The sequence below is a fragment of the Mustela lutreola genome, chromosome 6 (genome assembly GCF_030435805.1).
Source record: "Mustela lutreola isolate mMusLut2 chromosome 6, mMusLut2.pri, whole genome shotgun sequence".
Classification (NCBI taxonomy): domain Eukaryota; kingdom Metazoa; phylum Chordata; class Mammalia; order Carnivora; family Mustelidae; genus Mustela; species Mustela lutreola.
The window spans coordinates 94,549,155-94,571,067 of NC_081295.1; the positions used below are offsets into that span (position 1 = coordinate 94,549,155).

The 21,913-nt window shown below is 32.4% G+C and overlaps 1 protein-coding gene across 2 annotated transcripts in view; it reads left to right on the plus strand.

Annotated features, from left to right (window-relative positions):
- The window catches only part of CD2AP (CD2 associated protein), a 135,665-nt gene extending 115,506 nt beyond the window's left edge, over positions 1–20,159 (plus strand). For both annotated transcript variants that reach the window (XM_059178196.1, XM_059178197.1), the window contains 5 exons: positions 8,971–9,083; positions 10,031–10,132; positions 11,218–11,396; positions 14,763–14,826; positions 18,992–20,159. In XM_059178196.1, coding sequence (XP_059034179.1) covers positions 8,971–9,083; positions 10,031–10,132; positions 11,218–11,396; positions 14,763–14,826; positions 18,992–19,033 — 500 coding nt within the window. In that variant the 3' untranslated portion in view covers positions 19,034–20,159. The remainder of the gene's footprint in view (positions 1–8,970; positions 9,084–10,030; positions 10,133–11,217; positions 11,397–14,762; positions 14,827–18,991) is intronic.
- The last annotated feature ends 1,754 nt before the right edge of the window (positions 20,160–21,913 follow it).

Sequence of the window (21,913 nt, forward strand, 5' to 3'; positions counted from 1 at the left end):
ATATTGTTCTTTAAGTTTTAGGACTGATTTTTCAACCCATCAATCATCTTTGTCTCCTGGTCTTTTATACCTCTTAGTTGTAAAATGGAAAACCTGAAACAGGGAAGTTTTGATAAAGGTCTCAATATTAAAAGCATAGCACAATCATTACCATTGTAGTAATGATTATTATATACTACCTTGTATTTGGTTTTAGGTTTTTTTTTTACATTTTCAGAGTACTTTCTCATATATATCCTTATTTTATCTTAATAGTAACTCTAAAAGGCAGATGCTATTTTGCTTTTAAAGAAATTAAGCTATAGACACATCAAGTGTCCAGGATGACATAAAGCAGAAGAGAACTTTTAAAATCCCCCTTATATAAAGTGCTCATGATATTTTTTTAAACGTTTTAGTGTCTTAATACGTTTAGCCTTCAGATTAACATTTCATATTTATATTCAGACTTAAAGGGCAATTATACTTAGGGGTTTTTTGTCACTGTATTGTAAGATATGCTACTTCTTACCTTTTGAAAACTGTTAGGTGATTTTATTACTTTTCCGAATTGTCATTTTGCTAATACAAAAGCTCTGACCTACACATGGATTCCTTCAGATTTTTAATTTGAATGTTTTATAGATTATTTCATCATATATTTGGATCCTGCCTGCTCTGGATGAAGCCATATTCATTAATAACTTCTGAAAATTATTTGATTGTATTTTAGAAATACTCAGATATCTTTAGTGTGTTTTATCTGGTGAAAATTGTTATCTATTCTTAGTGAAATAAAAACAAAAAAATGTTCTTTATAGAAGGTTTTTAAAAAATATGCTTTGGGGGGGGCGCCTGGGTGGCTCAGTGGGTTAAAAGCCTTCGGCTCAGATTATGATCCCAGAGTACTGAGATCGAGCCCTGCATCGGGCTCTCTGCTCAGCGGGGAGCCAGCTTGCTCCTCTCTCTGCCTGCTTCTCTGCCTACTTGTGATCTCTGTCAAATAAATAAATAAAATCTTAAAAAAAATATATATATATATATATTATATATATATATATATATATATATATATATATATATATATCTTTTAGGGGCATCTGGGTGGCTCAGTCAGTTAAGCGGCTGCTTTTGGCTCAAGTCATGATCTCAATGTCCTGAGATTTAGCCCCAGATCAGGCTCCCTGATCTTTGAGAATCTTGTTTCTCCTTCTTCCTTTGCTATTCCCCCTGCTTGTGCTCTCTCTTCTCAAATAAGTAAAATGAAATAACACATGTAATAATGTCAAACTATTGGTGGTTTGTAAAATTTGATTTTTTACTCTTTGGTCCCAATTTTTACTTTTATCTATAGCTACTATTTATTCTTCATTAAAAACAGAGAGGCCTTGTGAAACAGGGTTTGCAAATTCGTATTTGTTTTTTTCCCTTCAAATAAATAAGAAAGTAATTTAGAGAAACTGAGGCATATATAAGGACAGAAAACTAACAGCTAACTTCCAAACTACTGTCCTTTATTTCTTTCACTATCAGGCTGCCTTTGGTGTACTACACTTAACACCCAGTTCAGTTCAGGAAATATACAAAGCCTACCACAGAGATACCTAAAATTCAATTCCAGACCATTGCAATAAAGTGAATATTGCAACAAAGTGATTCAAATGAATTTTTTGGTTTCCTGTGCATATAAAAGTTACTTTTACACCATACTATACTCTACTAAATGTGCATTAGCATTATGGCTAAAAAAAGTGAACATACTTCAACTAAAAAATAACTTTATTGCTAAAAATCTTGCCTTAATGTTGATGGCTACTGATTGATCAGGGTGGTGGCTGATGAAGGTTGGGGTGGCTGTAGCATTTTCTAAAATAAGACAACACTGAAGTTTTCTACATCAATTGACTCTTCCTTTCATGAACAGTTTATTTGTAGCATGTAATACTGCTTGATAACATTTTACTTACAGTAGCACTTTTTTCTAATCGAAATCAGTCCTCTCAAACCCTGCCTCTGCTTTATCAACTAAGTTTATCTACTATTCTATATGGTTTATTGTCATTTCAACATTTTTCATAGCATCTTCACCACGTGTAGTTTTCATCTGAAGAAACCAGTTTCTTTGCTCATCTGTAAAGTTTTATCATGAGATTATAGCAATTCAGTGACCTCTTCAGGCTCTGCTTCTAATTCTAGTTCTCTTGGTACTTCTACCGTATCTGCAGTCATTTCCTCCTCTGAGGTCTTGATCACCTCAAAGTAATCATCTCCTTCCAAACTCCTGTTTGACCTCTCCCATGAATCCCCAGTGTTCTTAATAGCATCTAGAATTGTGAATGCTTTTTTTTTTTTTTTAAGATTTTATTTATTTGAGAGAGAGAGAGCGAGAGAGTATGAGAGGAGAGAGATCAGCGGGAGAAGCAGACTCCCTGCCAAGCAGGGATCCCGATACGGGACTCAGATCCCAGGACTCTAGGATCGTGACCTGAGCCAAAGGCAGTTGTTTAAGCAACTGAGCCACCCAAGTGCAACACCTCCCCACCCCCTATGAAGGTTTTTAATTTACTTTGTCAAAAGCCATCAGAGGAATCATTATCCATGGAAGTTAGAGTGTTATGAAATGTATTTCTTAAATAATAAGACTTGAAAGTCAGAAGAAAGTCACAATTGCTCCTTAATCCTTGGGCTACAGAATGGTTGTTAGATTAGCTGGCATGAAAACAACATTAATATTGTACATCTGCATCAGTGTTCTTGGGTAACAAGATGCATTTTCAGTGAGCAGTAATGATTTGAAAAGAATCTTTTGAGCAGTAGGTTTCAACAGAAGATACTGAGTAAACCATGTTATAAACAGATGTGCTGCTGTCCTTTTTTGTTGTTCCATTTATAGAGCACAGATTTAACATCATTCTTAAGGGTCCTAGGAATTTCAGGATGGTAAATGAGCATTGACTTCAGCTTCAAGTCACTAGTGGCATTAGTCTCTAATAAGAGAGTCAGCCTGTCCTTTAAAGCTTTGAGGCCAGGCATTGATTTCTCCCCTCTGGCTATGAAAGTCCCAGATAGCATCTTATTCTATTGTAAGGCTGTTTCATCTATGTTGAAAACCTGTTGTTCAGTGAAGCAGCCTTCATTAATTAGCTAGATCATCTGTATAACAACTTGCTGTAGCTTCTTCATCAACACTTGCTGCTTTCACTTGTACTTTTATGTTATGGAGATGACTTCTTTCCTCAAACTCCATGAACCACCTTCAGCTATCTTCAGACTTTTTTTTTTTTTTTTTTTTGTGGCAACTTTCCCACCTCTCTCAGCCTTCACAGAATTGAAGAGAGTTGGGGCCTTGCTCTGGATTAGGATTTGGCTTAAGGAAATGAATGTTGTGTCTGGTTTGATCTTTCATCCAGATTACTGAAACTTTCAGCAATAAGTTTGTTTATTTTCTATAATTTGTGTGTTCATTGGAGTAACACTTAACTTTCTTCACAAACTTGTCCTTTGCATTCACAATTTGGCTAACTGGCACAAGAGATGTAGCTTTTGGCCTATTTCGGTTTTCTGTATGCTTTTTTAACTAAGCTTAATTGTTTCTAGCTTTTGATTGAAAGTGAGATATGTTATTTTTCATTTTACTCCAACACTTAGAGGGTTATGAATTGCTCCAATTTCAGTGTTATTGTGTCTAAGAGAATAGGGAGGCTCAAAGAGAGGGTGAGAGGTGGGAAGCAGCTTAATTTTGGAGCAGTCAGAATATACACAGCGCTTACAGATTAAATTAAACATCTTACATGGCACAGTTAATTATGGTTACAATAGTAACATCAAAGTGATCACAGATCACAATAACAAATATAATAGTACTGAAAAAGTTGGAAATATTGCGAGAATTGCCAAAATGTGATGCAGAGATATGCAATGCTGTTGAAAAAAAAACGGCATCGATAGACTTGCTTATCACAGGGTTGCCAGCAACCTTCAATTTGTAAAAAATGGACTTATCTTGCAAGTTCAGTAAAATGAGATATACCTGTAAGTTTTGGAAATTGTGTTCATATTAGATTGGAAATACTTAACTGAGCAAATGTTAGATCCCATTACTATTTGAGGCACATAAATAATATGCTAAGACAAAAGGCCTGACTGCTGATAGCATGCAGCTCATGTTCTGAACTTCAATTCAGGTTATTCCTCATTTCCATTTTTTATTAGAATATTATGTTCTTAGTATTTGTAGTATAAAAGTGTTTAAACTCTTCTTTTTGAGATATTGACACCTTAAGAGAACACTATGTTCTGCATCAAAAGCAGCCTCAAATTTGGCATATAATTGAGGCATATATTAATTTATATTTTTGGCACAGTTTGAGGTTTCAAATTTTTTTAAAATAGCATATGAATCTAGCCCTTTAACATGTTTCAGAAAGTTAAAAACATACATGAAAGTCATCTTAGAGTCTCATTATTACATAAAATAATAATTTCAGGTGATACAGTAGCAAGTACACTTTATTATTAAAAATATGAGTTTTAAATTATTAGCAAATTATCATTGTCTTGTTTCCTAATCTGTTTTTGCATTTAAATGATAATTGAATGATCTAATATGTCTGTGATACCTGCTAGAATACCTGACAAGGAAGATGTTATAAAATGTTACTTCCCTTCTTTTCCTTTCCCCTGTTGATAATCTCTTCTCATTCTGTTTCTGCTCTTCGCTCTTAAGGATGTAAATTCCTGACACTACTCTCAGATATGATTATACTGTATATAAAGCCATTTATAAACTATTTTTAAAATAAATGTCCTTCAGTATATTTTCTCATATATAAGATAGTACTATAAATTGCATCTGTGTTTTAATTTTTTTCCTCTTTCTTAAACATTTCGTTAAAAATTGGTTTGGGAGAGGGCACCTGGGTGGCTCAGTAAGTGAAGCATCTGCCTTCGGCTCAGGTCGTGATTCTGGGGTTCTGGGATAGTGCCCCACATCAGGCTCCCTTCTCAGTGGGGAGCCTGCTTCTCCCTCTCTCTGCAGCTCCCTCTGCTTACTTTCTCTCTTTCTGACAAATAAATAAAATCTTTAAAAAAAAAAAAGGTTCAGGATAATCTCACTGCTACTATTGGTTAATTATAAAGTTCACATAGTCTAAATATTTCTAAAATAGTAAGTTCTCTAGGTCATAAAATTGGTTTGCACATTAGTCTTAGAATACAAGATCGAAGATTTAGTGGTAACATACCTATTACATTGAGAAAGCAGTGCTGATGAAATATTCTTATAGTGTTATAGTATTTTATCCTTTTTGATTGTTTTCTATGCTAAATTGTGCTTGGGTTAAAAGGAAATTTAGAGATACATAATATTATTTGACCTCAAGGCATTCATTGTTAAATAGTGAAACATTCTTTGATAGTTAATCTGTTTTTTAAAATTTTTCTTTTTTAATGATTTTATTTATTTATTTTAACACACTCACACACACACATCACAAGTAGGCAGAGAGGCAGGCAGAGAGAGAGGAGGAAGCAGGCTCCCCTCTGAGCAGAGAGCCCAATGAGATCATGCTTAAGATGATGCTGATGCTGTTGCTGTTGCAGGCCTCTTTCCCAGGACCCCAGGATCATGACCTGAGCCTCAGGTAGAGGCTTAACGCACTGGGCCACCCAGGCGCCTGGTTAATGTATTTTTGTTTGAATTATGTTCTCAATGTTTATTCATTTGTTCTTCCAGAAAGAATTTCAGGTGGAATTCTTCTAATAAGATGCTTACCTGTTGAGTGGTAGACACTAAATAATGAGTCTATATCTAAACTAGGATACAAAAAAAAAAAATAAAACACACCCTAAAATGTTGACTTTACCTGTAGAATAAGAGCAGAGATCAAAATTACTATTTTCTTATAGTAATATTCTTGATAATTTCTTTATAGAGTGTCATATAAGGCATAGTTGAAGATTTGTTTATGTATTATGTGATTTTGAATGTTATATAAGTTGTATTTTTATAGTGAGATACTTAAAAATACTGTTTGTCATATTTTTCTTCTATTATATTATAGAATTAAAATTCTCTTTCATTGTAATTAACTGTTATTTCCTGAAGACTAAAACTTGACTGAAAGGTAGTTTAATTTTTGTTACAATGATATTAATGAGTTATTATTATTGATTTATTACTCTGAGCTTTAATTTTTTACTAAAACATCCTTTTGAAGCGGTCTTGGTGTTCAGTGAGTAATTTTAAAAAGGCTTCTTTCTACTTACGGTATATTGAATTAATACTAATCATTTTTTTCTTTTGAAAGACAAAATAATCTAAAATCTAATATACATCTTATATGAGTTAGATAAACTACAATAGGTATATGGTAAACATTAAACGGTTCTATTCATTCTACAACTGTTCCTTTTTCCTGCTTTGTAAAATAATTTTTTGATTTAGTCTTTTTTCTAGACATTCCTATCCTTGACTTTTCTTTCCAGATTTTGTTTCCTAGCCTGTTTGCCATGTTTCCCTTCTTACCTGTCAGGAAATTATCCTACCTTTCTCCATTTTGGTAAGATGACAATTTATAAAAGAAATCAAAACAATAATTCCATATAAATAGGTGGTGCACATTGATTTTTCTTTGTAATTGTACTAAAAGTGTACATGTTTGTCTGTCTATTCTAACCCTTTTGGTTTTCCATTTGAAAGTAAAATGAAATTCATGTTGGAAAAATTTTCCTGATTAGCTTAAGATATTGTTTTGATAAAAGTTTTTTTTTTAATTGAAAACCATATAAGTCAGTTTATTTTCTCCCAGAATTTGATATTTCATCTTGACTTTTTAAAAATTCCATGTCTTCTTAGACAATGTATAGAAATACAAATGGCTGGCAGAGTGGCAATATAATTATAAGAGTCAAGTGATTGTCCTGCCTTTCATGCCATGTGTACAGTATAAATCCACTGTTACTACTCTTAGGTAAATTTTGAATGTGTTCAAATGTATCACGAGTCCAAAATGTGCACTGTTTTTACTAACCTAATGGCTTAAATGGAGGACCTGAGAGAGTTTTAGAATAGTAAAATTATTTGTCTTGGTGTTGTAGCCCAAAACTTGACATACAGAAGGCATTTTTACATGAGCATGCTCTATAATTTTTAAAATCTACCTTTTATTTATTCTTTCAGTTTCATTTATCTTCATCCCTTCCTGTGTTTTTCTGTTTGTTTGCTTTTTTTTTTCTTTCTGCAAGTTGCTTAAATATGCATTTGAAAATAATCTTCACAGGCCAAAATTATTGGATTGTACTTTTCAAGGATTTTTTTAGTAGGTTTTCAGTATACATTTATCAGTGTTAACAGCAATCTTTAACCCTTCAAACTACAGCATATTTTTAACATTTTTTAAAATACTGATTTTCTTTATGACATTTACAAATAAAATGAAATATCTAAAACTATATTTAAACTCAAGGTCTTCCACACTATACAATACATTTTCCATGAAGGCCACAGCTACTGTTCTAGATATTCCATTATATGGAATTATATTATATTATATTATATTTTATAATATAAAATTATATTTTATAATTATAACAAATGTCAAAAGACTTAAGACCAAAATTAAACTGAGCACATTTGATTGCCAATTGAGATGTATTAAGCTGATGAGTAGATGACTAGATATAAAATAGAATACACAAAGTAATCCCGGAATGGGAGGATGGAAAAGAATTAACAGAGGTCAACAATACTTAAATTTGTTATAAAACGTTTATTGCCAAACAGTGATACCTTTTCTTATGCCTTACCTTTGTGCCCTTTTACCCTTAACATTTTTTCCTAAATTGATAACGTTGAATATGAAAATTGATGAATAAGCTTTGAGGGCAGAAATAATTATCTTTAGATGTCTTTTAAGAATTAACAAATCACTGAGTTTGGTTATCTAAATATTTGACAGAAAGCATTATAAACATCTAGGCAATGGGAGTGTGCAGAATTAATTCTGTATCTGGAAGATTAAACCAAAGATATCTGCTGCCATATCAAGTACCTCACTATGATTAATATCACTAGTTTATAATCTGGGCTGAGGGAAGATTATATTGACAATGGAAGTGTCTGGAGTTATCTTCAGGATTCTTGTATCACCTACAGATTTCTAGGTTTCAAAATTAAAAATCACCTCTTTTACCTGGGTTTTCTGGATCATCTAGGAAAAGGGAATGTATTATATGCCATTGGTTCAGAGGTACATAGATTTTTCTTTAAAACCAAGTTTTTGGATCAGAGGTCAACCAGCCTTTGATGGTGGGAAAACAAGTGAATGATCTTTGTAACATTTTTCTTTGATACCCTGTTTGCCTTTGATTTATGACTGTCTTATAGTTCCTAAATATGCTGATGTTGAAGCAAAAGTGCAGTGAACTATGAACAGTTGGAGTCTCAGCTACAATACACACACACACACACACACACACACACACACACATCCATTAAATTATACTCTCATTTTACAGTTGGAAAGCATCAGGGTCCCACATACAGTTGAGTTCTTAAAATTTGAATATTAGGATACTACTGGAAATTTAAAACATTTTCTATGTTAATTTTCTGATACATTGTAATTAATTATGAGTTGAAGTAGATCATCTGTTTTTATAAGCAAGAAATTAAGATGATAGTTTTTTTTTATGGTACTGTAATTTTTGGTTCAGATTTGTATTTTTCAATAAGAACTTTTGTTGAGGTCTATTGGAAACATGAACTTTCTGTTGTTAGTTGTCTTATGCTATAAAATGTGTCAGGTAAAGAGAATGTTTGTTTTTAAGGGTGAGTGTTGTTTTCCAAATGCATATGAAAAGCACAGGTTAGCGTGTGAGTCCTAGTGGGACTTTTTAATGTATAGTTCGTTAGAAATCCAGAAACATTCTTTTTTACCTTTTAAAGTGTACAGTTATCTTTTAGTAGATATATTTAATTTTATTCTCTAGATCTTGTAAATTTTGATGACATAGCTTCCTCAGAAAACTTGCTACATCTCACTGCAAATAGACCGAAGATGCCTGGAAGAAGATTGCCTGGCCGCTTCAATGGTGGACATTCTGTGAGTTACACTTTACTATTCTAAAACATAGAGAATTTAGCAGAGCCAGAGTTCTTCTAAAGATAGGAATGAGGAATGATTTAAAACTCCACCAAAGTTTAAAAATCAGGAAGATAGGTGTTATACTCAAGTGGTAAATGGTTGGTTATATTTAGGGAAATATGGGGTCATGTTCATTTCAGAGAGGGTTGCAATGAAGGTTACAGAATCAGGAATAAAGAGCTGTCCCGAGACCATAACCACAGAACTCAGGGTCAAAAGGGGTCAGAGTATCCTTTTAATCTACCCATCTCTCAACAATAATTAGAATTGAGTGGTACATACTCACCTTAGTAAAGAATGAAACATTCTTTCCTCTGACATAGTGAGTTTTTTTGGTAGTACTAATGCTGGTATCTAAATGTGTAACTTCTTTTTTATGCTTTCTATACATTATTTGGAATGCTGCTAGTAACTTTATTATTAATATATTAGCTCTTGAGCGCTACAGCACTTTCAAATTACCGAAGTAGAGAAGATTTTTGTTGCTAAGAGGCAGGCTATTTTTAACCTTCCAGAAATTCAATGTGTTATTCAGCTTGAAATTACGTAATATCCTGTTAACAATAATGGAATATCTGGAACAGTAGCTGTGGAAAACAGTGATAAAAGTTACTTAGTTTTGGGGCACCTGGGTGGCTCAGTGGGTTAAGCTGCTGCCTTCGGCTCAGGTCATGATCTCAGGGTCCTGGGATCGAGTCCCACATCGGGCTCTCTGCTCAGCGGGGAGCCTGCTTCCTCCTCTCTCTCTCTCTGCCTGCCTCTCTGCCTACTGTGATCTATCTCTGTCAAAATAAATAAATAAAATCTTTAAAAAAAAAAAAAAGTTACTTAGTTTATTATCCAAATGTTTATTGCCTTTTCCTTCTTTGGTATTTTCTGTTTCTTGGTTTTAAAAAATCATTTAGCCAACTCAAAGCCCAGAAAAAATCTTGAAGTTACCGAAAGAAGAAGATGGTGCCAACTTAAAGCCATCTGAATTTAAAAAGGATTCATGCTACTCTCCAAAGGTGAGGGGCATTGTGGCCTAAGATTTGTATAATTTGTAGGATTCTTTGTGAGCACCAAAATAGTGGAATTTAAAATGTCTTCTAAAAACTGTCTTTTGCCAAGAAATTAAAAAAAAAAATTTCCTGCCAAAAAATTGAGTTTCTAAGGTAACACTGTCCTCTGTAGGTTATTTTTTAAAAAGCTTATTTTAAATGAGTAGTATAAATGTTATACATTTCATATTTTTTAAGGCATAGATCTGTTTCATTTTCCCATTAAACATACACTCTTTAGGCCAGAAGCCATCATTACATTATTACATAAGCCAAAATTTACTTCTAGCCTAGCTTCGTGTTCAGCATAGTAATAAGCACTAATATATACTGGAATGAATGGCAGTGTACATGGATTTTTCCATTTATTACATGGTATTAAGACTCTTCTAAACTCTTGCTGTTTTTACTTAAGATAATAGTATCCCAACTTACACACATCTTTCGTTTAAGAAATTCATGTTTCCTCCTCAGATTCATTCCAAGGGCTTTTGGCTGTTCTTCCAGTTTATCAGATACACTTAATCTGATTCTTAGTTTGTCAGTAGTCGATTGAAATTTGATTTCCTGTTACTTTAGTGAAATAATAAAAAGGGCATCATGGGCCATGGATTCATGCCTCTTCAGTGGACTTACTCAATTCCTCATAATTACTTTTAAGTAAAACTCTTTGGAAATTTTAAGTAATGACTACTGTGGAGGATCAAGCTCACCTTAATAATGCTTATATGTTCTTGCCGCTAGATGTTCCACTCGGCAGATCATTCATAAGATAGCTCTAACAGGTTTTTCTTCTCTTTTCCACTTTTTAAAAATTACTATTATTAGTCCTTTGACATTTCTCACATAAACTACTAGTGATTGCAAGTTTATTATCTGGTTGTTTGCTCGTTTTACCAGTTGTGAATATCAAACTGCTTTTTAAATTTCCAAAGTTGCCATTTATCTTCAAGTATTATTTTAGTTGTTTATCTCCTTGCTATAAATTTTTTTTGAACTTAGATATAATATAAATACAAATAAAATAAGAAAATATTCTGTTATGTTTTCAGCCATCACTGTACCTTTCAACACCCTCAAGTGCTAAACCAAATACAGCTGCTTTTTTAACTCCATTAGACATCAAAGCTAAAGTAGAATCAGATGATGGGAAAAAAAATCCCTTGGATGAACTTAGAGCTCAGATTATTGAATTACTCTGCATTGTAGAAGCGCTGAAAAAGGATCATGGGTAAGTAGCCTTGCTTTAATCTCTGAAAGTTACTTAACACGTATGTAAAGAATTCTTTCAAATTCTATCAAGTAGAATTGAGTAGAATTCTATGAAGTAATCTGCCACATTTCTTATATCAGCAGTTATGTTTCCAAAGAAATTTTCCTTAATAGTGCTTCTGTCCTCCCTGCAAAAAACTTGAGTTAGAAAACTTGTTGTCATAGGCTTATTATGGGAAAGGTCTATATGTACCCATAATTCAAGGGTAGAAATCTTCTCTGATCAAACATATGGGTTAATCAGTCTTAAAAATATTAGGAAAAGTTACATTGTATTTTGGATCTGGAGTGTATCTATATGTATATTTACTTTTCAGAGGCACTGGATCACTGTCTCTGTTAGGGTTGAGATTGGTGTGTAAATAAAACCAAGGGGTTGGGAATAAGTGAATCTCTAAGGCCATTCTTTTAATTCTGAAACTTTCTGATAATACTGTATGGTGAGATCCTAAGTGAGAGTTAGGAACTTTTTAGTGAAAACAAATGTAAAAGATCACGTACTATAGCTCCCCTCTCTTTTAACTGAAGAAGTAAAGGTTCAGAGAGGTAAAGCTGTTTACCTAAGATCATACAGTTCTTAAAAAGCAGAGCTAGAACTGAAAACATATTTTCTGTTGGTTTAGAGATATTTTTCTAAAACTGTTATCATTTGAGCTTTAAAAGTTGTTAACATTAAAAAATAAATATAAAAATAAAACTTTCTAACATTTTAAACATAGTTCTATAAAGACCTAATAGGTAAAAAAGGTCCAAAGATCAGCTAATCTAACTGAGCAAAGGGTGAGGGTTCAGGTTGTCTTCCCCTGTAGCCTCTAAGATCTCTTGGGTTATAAGATCAAGCTCCATGCCTGGCTCCACACTCATTGGGACATCTGCTTGAGATTCTTTCCTTCTAACCCTCCCCACCAGGAGCATTTCTCTCTCTCTCTCTTAAAAAAAAAAAAATACTGTGATTAACAATTGATATTTTTGTAGTTGCAGACCACTTTTACAGATGTCTCTTAGGTAGAACCAAAAAATTTATTTTGAGTGACTACTTAAAAAAAAAAAAAAAATATATATATATATATATATAGAGAGAGAGAGAGAGAGAGAGAGAGAGAGTGTTTTTTTGATACATGATGGGTCTTTTCTTTATCCTTCAGTTTATCTGAATCATGCAGATTTTTTAATAGATTCCACAGTGTACACATTATAAACTGTAAGTTATTCATCTAGTAAGTATTTATTGAGCACTATTCACGTATGAATTAGAGAATGACCCTGATTTGTTGATTTTGACAGTTTACATTTTTGATACCAAGTCTGCTATTATTAATGAACTGATAATTACATTTACAAATTGCCTTAATTGCCTATAAGTGTTCTTAATGTAGCTGTAGGATGAATAAAATATTTGTGATTTATGTATACATATCAGATATTTTAGAAGTCTTTGAAAAGGTGTTTTCAAAGTCTTATTTCCTCTGGGAAAATGAAATGGATGGCAGACTTTTTAATCTGAAAAATAAGAGCATCACAGGAGAATGAATAAACATACACTGGTGTGTTGATACAATGAAATGCCATATAGTGTACAGCAATAAAAAATGAATGGATTATGGCCGCATGTGTCAACATGAATCCATCTGAAAAAGTGTTGAGGGTGGGGAAAACAAGTTAGAGACATGCATACAGTATTATTTCATTTACATGAAGTTTGAAAAGCATATAAAATCAAACTGTCGTTTCAAGATACATTTGTATATGTGGTAAGTAAAGGAAGGAAGGCAGACTTTTCCTGTAAAGGAGAGGAGGAAAGTAGGATTGCGGGTCATTCTGGGTATCAGAGGTACTGGTAATAAGAATTTATTTCTTGAGCTGACTTGGAATTCTTAGGTCTTTTAATAATTTTATTGCTATAGCTTACGAATACATAGTCTTTATGCATTATTAGAATCTAAAATGTTTGGAACAAATCATTAAAAATTAAAGGATTAAAAAAATTGAAGGATATTGATATGGAATGATTGACAGAGAAATATATTATTAGTCTCTTTAGTTGAGAAGTTACAGAACAAGATAATATAGTTTGATCTGTTTTTGTAAAAAGAAAACAATTACATAAAAATTTTATATTCACAAATGTGTTTTTAAAAATAATGAAAATGTGATAATAGGATAAATATTTTAGGAATAGATCCTTATTTAGGTATAATTTAAATGTATAATAAACTCAAAATAATAGAATAATTAGAAAAAGAAAGCATTCATTTAGTAGTAACATTTTAGAAATACAAAGTTAATATTTTAGCAAATTTTCTATTATATACCAAAATAAGCTTTAAATAAATTTGAGTTAAATATTTAAATTATAATTTAAATTGAAATAGTAGGACATTTATTCTTAATATAGTTTTATAATCATTAAAATAATAGAAGAAACTAGTTTTGAAACTACAGAATTTAAAAGTTCCTTTCTTTCTCATATAGTCTTTCTTCCTGAGCATTTTCATGCATTTTTCAATCGAATACTTCTATAATACTTTTGAAGAGAATTTTCCTAGCATTTGTCCAAAAGCTGTGAATATGTCCCTACTCTTTGATTTAGAAATTTGATATACTGAATATTCATGATGTTAAATAAAATTTCTATTCTTTCCACTCCCCACCCCAAAAGCAACTAACAAAAAAAACCTGGATATTTGAGTGTCAAGCAACAATTATCAGAAATATGATAAGTTTAGCAACATGGAAATATTTTAAAACACTTTTTGAAATACATACTTACAGCTGTGGAGAGATGACTATATAAAAAAGATAGATGGGAACACAGAGAACTGAAAACATGAGTTAAGGAGGGAGGATTGTTGGCTAGAGTTTTTTGTTATTTTTGGTAATTTTAATGTAATGTTTAATTTTTAAAAATAGAGAAAGAGACATGTAAAGTCCAGGTAATCCTGTTAAATAATTTGTGTTGTACTGTGACATGTTTTGACATTACCAAATTGTTTGGGCTTTCGAGTGTCCAGCCTGGAAAAAGCATGATAACTGAATATGGAAAATTGCTTCTAAAGGACCATTATTATTTCTTTATCATGAGCTGCGCTCCCTATTCACTTAAAAACTTATTTATCACAGATGGGTTTGCCATGGTACTGCTGAGTTTTCTTTTAACTGTTGTATTGAACCATTCCATTAGTGAATTTGAAATTTTTATTGATTAGTATGGCTGTTTTCTTTAAAAAGGTTTTCCTAGTTTTGGTATGTCAGGTAAGAGATTCTGTTAACATTAGTCAAATATATTGTTTAAATGAAAGACTTAACAGTAATAAATTGTTTTTAGGAAAGAACTGGAAAAACTACGAAAGGATTTGGAAGAGGAGAAGGCAATGAGAAGTAATCTAGAGGTAAATCATTTCTCCTAACATTGAGATTGTAGTCAGCGTAAACTACATGTGTTTTTCCATCTCTTCTAGGTGATAGGGTTCACTACAGTTATGCTGTCCTACTTAAGTTGGACACTCCCTGCTGCTTGATAGCCATTTAATTAATCTCTAGTTGACTCCCTATCACATTCCGTTCATTCGTGAAGCAAATATTTTTGGGCGCTAGCTCTCTAAGGCAGTGTACGAGAGGCATTAGGTATACATTCATAAATAAAACGAAGATGGTTCTGGCCTCATAAGAGTGTGTAGTTCTAAATCTTTTGCACTCTTGCTTTTTTGAACTATTTCTTTTTTTTTTCCACAGTTAAACTTTTTTCAATTCATTTTTCTTGGCCTGGAGGCAAGGGTGGTGGTGGTGAAGGTGGTAATGGGATGGCTATAGATTTGTTGACTTGATGTCTCACTGAGCATTTACTTTTTAACTATAATGTCATCATCTTCACTCTTTTCTGAGGTCTGACAATTTTACTTATTTTATCTTCCATTTTTCCATCTGTTCCATTTGCACATACTTTGGTCTTTATTTGTATTCTTGTTTTCTGAATATTTCAGGAAAAGTGTTTTCTGCCTTTTTTCAGAATCTCTGCCCATTCTGTACTTAAGTATTTCATATGCCTCCCTATTTATACCTGGCCTTATTGCTTACCCTATTTCTCTTGTTAGCATTGTGAAACAAAAAGAACATGGGACTTCAAAAAAAAACTCAGGCCTCTCTTCTGACTTACACTGTGTGTCAGTTAGGCTTGGCACCTCCTGTACATTATCTCAGGGGATACACATAACAACTGGTAAGGATTATTGTTCCTATTTTAAGGATGAGGAAACTAGGGTTTAGAGTGATTAAATCAGCAGTTAGGCTGAAATTTTTAACAGAAACAGCCTTCAGAATTTTGCTCTCAGGGATTAAGTGACACTGTTTGAACTTGAGGAAGTCACTTAATCGCCTTTTAGCTTTAGTTATTGAGATAATGTATATGAAGGTCTTTGGTAAATTATCAGAACCCCGTTCTTACTCTTACATCTGATGTATCCCTTTTATTTGCACTTTCCGTTTTTTCATGAAAATATTCAATATTTCCACTTTTCAAAAAAGCCAAAGCTCCCTTGCAGGTCCAGCTGCCTTGAGTTTCATTTACTGCAAAATAAACAACTTAAAAAAAAAAAAAAAGTACATCTGTGGTCTCTAATTCTTCACCTTTAATTCAGTCATTAACAACTCTTACATTTTAGGTTTACTGAATGCAACTCCAGTGTCTTTCCAGTTTCTACAGCATTTTCACATTTTTAAAACTATTGCCACTTTTTCTGTCCTGATTTATGTGATCCGGCATTCTTTTGTTTCAGTCCACTTCTCAGTCTCTTCTTCCTTTCTCTAAGTAAAATGTTCCTTCAGAACTGCCTTGGCCCTCCTCTCTTTTCCTACCTGTGCCCTCAAGCATCATGATTAGCTCCTATGCCTCTCCCATCTGAATCGGATTCCTTTTTCCAGCTTCTGTCCTATTTCCAGCTGCTTGTCTTTCTGAATGTCTTTCCACTGTGATCTTAGAATTAGCATGTCCTCTTTTATGTTTATCATTTTCCTTTCCTGCTTTTCTATCTTTTTCTGTTGATCATTCCATTGCCTTTCAAGTCTTACAGACATGGTGCTTCCATTCTAGTTCTATTCACATTCACACCTGTTAGCTTTACTCCATCACTTATATCTATTTCTTCCTAGTATTTTTGTCCTCTTCCTATGCTCTTTATCTTCTGTTTAGCTGTTTAAGTTTCTCTCATTCTTACCTCAAATTAATCTTTCTTTACTTAGTTCTTTTAGGAACTTTCTGTTACTTGCTGAGTAAGTTTCAGACTTCTCAACTTAGCATGTGAGGTCTTTGATGTCTTAGTCCTAGTTGTTTTTTCTTTTCTTGCTTGCTGATCCTCAGTTGTCCCTCACAGTTAATTCATCTGAAATTTGCTCTTACTGTATTTTCTTGGATTTTCCTTTTATTTCATCTTCTCATGCATAAGTTCTACAGATTCTCAGAGCTTACCTCCAGCAGTCACCCTCATTAAGTTAGTACCCATCTTTCTCTGATTTAAAAGTAATTTTGTCTTCTTCCAAATTCATGTCCTTTATTTTGAAAAGCATAAATAAGTAATAATTTTCTGTCTTATCACTGTGACATTATGGACTTACTTTTCCCATCTTCTAGATTATAAGACTATTTGAGGGTGTCTGTCTGTTCTATCTTTGTCCATAACTCTGAGCAAAGTGCCATATACATATTAGATAGATAATAAATTTTTGTCAAATCAAAGAATACATATTAAAAATGTCTTAAATTCCCAATATGCAACACAGTAGAAATTCAGAAATTAAAATAAGTTTCTTGATTTTTATTCCTTATATTGTATATGTACACATACTCATATATGAAAATTAGGTGATATAAGCATAAGGAACTAATACATAAATTTCTCTATATGATTTAATTTATTATAAAAATCATGGCAAGGCAAAGGAATTATTTCATTTTTGAGGAATTTCATTTGATTCAGTTTTTTTTTTAGCAAAATCAGCTGTTTCTTAGCCTCGTGCTGATTTGTATTACAGGCTTTTTTTTTTTTTTTTTTTGGCCTAATGGGGAAAGTTTGACCCTTTTATTTATAAAAGCACCTTAATAAGACAGAGTTTTAAGATCGTACATTGAAAGGAGAAATTATATTTCCCTAAAGATTAAAAGTAGTACTTTGAACATACAGTATTAAATTATATTGAGGAATGATAAAAGGACTAAAGATGAACAATGAACATAAAAGTGCTAGAAGAGAAACTCTAGCAGTAAATATATTGGCTTGATATCTAAATCTGTGTGACCGCAGTATGTAAGGAGTATTACTGATTGAGTGCAGGGTTATTCTCCCTATTCCTTCTTTCACCAGTGTTTCCCCCGCCCCCATTTTCTTGGCATCCTTGCTCATTAAAATTGGTGTAGTTGGTTCATGTATCTTTGGAATGGAGATAATGATAACACTATTCTGATGATTGAAGTTACTTTGTCTCAATCCAGGCTAATGACCAAGACTTGTTCCAAACCAGTGCTGTTAGATCCTAGAATTAACAAACCATTCTTGAATGGTTAGAATCCCTTAGGAGATGGTGAACATACTGAAATTAGACCTTTTGACTGGCAAAATGCTTATTATTTAAAAATGAATTATTTGTCAGAGGTTAGCTATAGCATGTATTATTTGTATGCAGCATTGGGGATAGGCATTATGCTTTCAGGAGAAGGTAAGGCCCAAATATTTCCATACGCAGTGAAAGGTCAGAGATCATCAAAGCCTTACATAATTGGCAAGAGTAGAAAACTGGACTTCAGAGACTTTGACCCAATCAGTGCAAGTTCTGTACCACTTGCTAGTGTATGGTATTGAATCTTGTGCTTCAGCTTCATGATTTGTAATATGTCGGAATTAAATAACCATAGGTATTGTGAACAGGTATTGAGTTTTCCTAATTCTCTTAAGTTTCTTACATTGTGAATTTCTGTTAAATGAAAGATGTCTTCTGCCTAAAGGTGGAAATCTTTCCAACAAATTGACTGAATCTTAGATAAATTCCTGGGTTTTAAAAAGAATTTAATCTAGAACGTATTGCTTACAGATGAAAATGAGACCAAGTGAGGTTAAGGGATTGCCAATTTCACATACGTAGTAAGTGAAAAACATAGGACTAAATTGGTCCTTTATTATTACTATTTTTCAGTTCTTTACTGCCCACATCTTTGTTTAAATACAGGTACTTGTACATTTCTTAATTTAGTTTTAAGGATTCTCTTGTTCTTTGGAGGGTGGATTTTCTTACAGTATTTTTTCACATACTCCCATTAATTAACATTGTTCCAGCTGAAACAACTGTAGTTGCTGTTTTGTGGTTGTCTTCTACCATTTAGGAACTTGTACTGTGATGTGTTCTTCTGTTAAACTTCTGCATTGATCACAACATTGGAAATTGGATTTTAAAATGGAAATCAAAATCTGGAGTCTTCAAAGTATGATTGGATCTTAATGACATAGGATAAAATAAAGAAATTTGACTAAATATATTTTGTTTATTGTCAATTTATGTTTTATATCTTAGGTGGAAATAGAGAAGCTGAAAAAAGCAGTCCTGTCTTCTTGAAATGGCATGGCCCTGTGTTCTTAAGGTTCCAGGGATTCAGAAGCAACACTATGAACTTCAACTGACTTGTTACTTAAAAATAACAAATGCTGTTGTCATGATAAAGAAATATGAGTATTTGAACTATAATCTATAAAAAAAGTAGGGAGAGGGTAGTTTTTTTTTATATATATTTTGTTTTGCCAATATGAAAAAAAAAAGAGGCCTTATTTCTTATGTGCTGGAATTGCAAACTTTTTTCTTAGTTTGCTTGAAAATACTACTGAATCTGTATAAAAAGGAAAGAAAGTTCACAATAGTTTTTTTTTTTTTACTGAAACTTGTATTATTTTTAAAGAGATCTATACTATAAATATGGTGATATCTTTACAAATAATCTGTAAAATATACTATTTGAGAGGGACAAATTAGCTTTATAGTAACTATAGCCACTACTTTTCCCATAATACATAAGGGAGATAAACTTTGTATATAAATATATTTTTTACTTTTAGCTTCTTACCCAGGATTACACTGTTGTGCCTGTTTGTTTGCAGTGCTGTTTATACTGTGGGTGATGAAATAGGAGTTTCCTAGCTATAAACCAGATTATTCACCCAAGCATATAGTAATAACTAATGAAACAATCAAAATAACTTTTAGAATATTTTATATTGCTTGCACTTGTAGGGTTCATAAAAGGAATTTAGTTAAAATGTATTGGATTGTTAACTGTATTTGGGGAAAATATGAGCTATATTTTAAATCCATTAGGTTAAGAAACTAAAAATGTCAATTTAACCCTTAACTTGTGCCTAGAAACTACAGCACATACAATATGCAAACACCAGCCTTATTGCTCTATTTTTCTGCTTATTTTACAGGCTCAGATATTACTCATTTTGTGATCTTGTGATTGAGTTCTTCACGTTCCTCCCTCTGATTTTTAATAATGGTAATATGAGGAGAAATTCAGTGTGAGGTTTCATACTTTGACAGATTATCATTATGTAAATACTCAGGTTTTACAATATGTAATTGACCTAAAAGACCCTAACTGGTGGAGATGTTTCAAACTGTCATTTAGGTACCAGAGTGTTAGTATATAATAAAACATAACAGTACAGCTTACTTAAAACCAAATATAGTTGACCATATTCAAAATGCATTTTCACAGGATAGATGAACTAGTAGTTTGTTCAGAGTCGATTTTGAACAGTTGAACATCTTAAAATGTATCTATAGATAACATGTCTTAAAATATGTGGGTTTATATTAAAAATAGAACTGACTTTTCATTTATAAAAAAATTAGATTTTAAGCTTTATTAGAACAGACTTTCAGATTTTGAGTACCACCTATCATGTGTCCGTTTTGTGTTATTTTAAATAACCAAACCAATATTTTCTCTTTAAGTTTTAATATATACTGAAATCTTGTTTTAATGAAATTTTGCCATCTTGTCTCACATATAAGAGAATTTAAGTAGAAAATAATAGAAATTCCAGGAATTACTTAATGTTAAATTCACAACTTACATTAATGCTTTTGGGGAAACTTGATTGTTGTGCATTGAGCATGTACATTTTAACTCTTTAAAGTCCTTGGGCTTTTCTGATGAGGTCACTACTGAATGGAATTGTTTACTCCTAATGTTTTTAAAAGACTTGTCGAATGAGTTCCTTCTTGCTTAAAAAAAAAAAAAATTAGATTTTATTTTCTTTTAATGAAAGTCCTTAGATAAAAATGAAAACATTGTATCCTAGAAATCATTCTCCAGCTTTCTGACTGGAACAACTATTAAGTGACCCCTCTTCACCCTGATAATGGGGTGAGGGAAGTTTCCAGCAGATTTCAGCCTGTTCTTGAAGTTTTTCTTGGTCATTTTCTCACTAGTTCAGAAAATGATGGTGGTCATGAATGCTGACACACATTTAAAGTATCTGCTTTGTATACACCTCAGCTGTTTCTATTAGAAAATTAAAGTATTGTGGCTCTATTTTTCTGCCCTTGATCAAAAAGTAGAGTTCCTAAAGCCAAACTCAAAGGGAAAAAAAATGATTACTTCACTCTAGCAATTTACCAGTATTTGCTCTTGATATGGGAATTTTATTATTTTTTATTCATGAAATTCATATCACAAAATGGTATATAATGATAATAGTCTTTATTTGGGGAGAAATCATTGTTTTTTTTCTATGCGTGAGTATAAATGGCAGACTAGAGAGGAACAGCGTGGAATCTGTCATTGCCAAATTATTAGTGAATGTATTTTTCAAGTTTGCTATTCTTTGAAACACCTATTACTAGTTTTCCTACTTGTATTTCAATACTGGAAGTATTGTGTGTGTGTGTGCTTGTGTGTGACCACTAAGCTTTAGTGGTTGGTCTTACTATAAAGCTGTTACCTCTTTACAAAATCTAAGTTTGAAGATAGGAAAAGAATAGGGGTTCTCTTTTTTATGCTTTACTGTGATCACAGGAAAAAACAAAAAAACAAAAAAATAAAAACCCAAGTGCTCTCTTGAGTTGTTGGTAAACATTTTATGCATGCATTTAAACTTGAAATGTATGAACAGAATAAGACAATCAGTTAAATCAGAAACGAGAAGCGTTAAAAATGTAATGGCCTTGTTTTGCTGTAGCAATAAAATGACCAAGTGCAATGACTTGATTTAATAAAATCATCTTTTAAAAGTTGCTGCTATTAATATTTTTAGCCATAAAATTCTACCCTTGTTTTCGCCTGACTTGCCTTCAGTAACTATTATGTAATGCAGTTGGTGTTGTGGTATTCTAACATTCCAAAAAGAGGAAAATTAATAATAATATATATATGTGGGGACACTCAAAATAGTATACTTCACTGACTTGTTTACAGGTGCTGTAAAAAAGCATGCT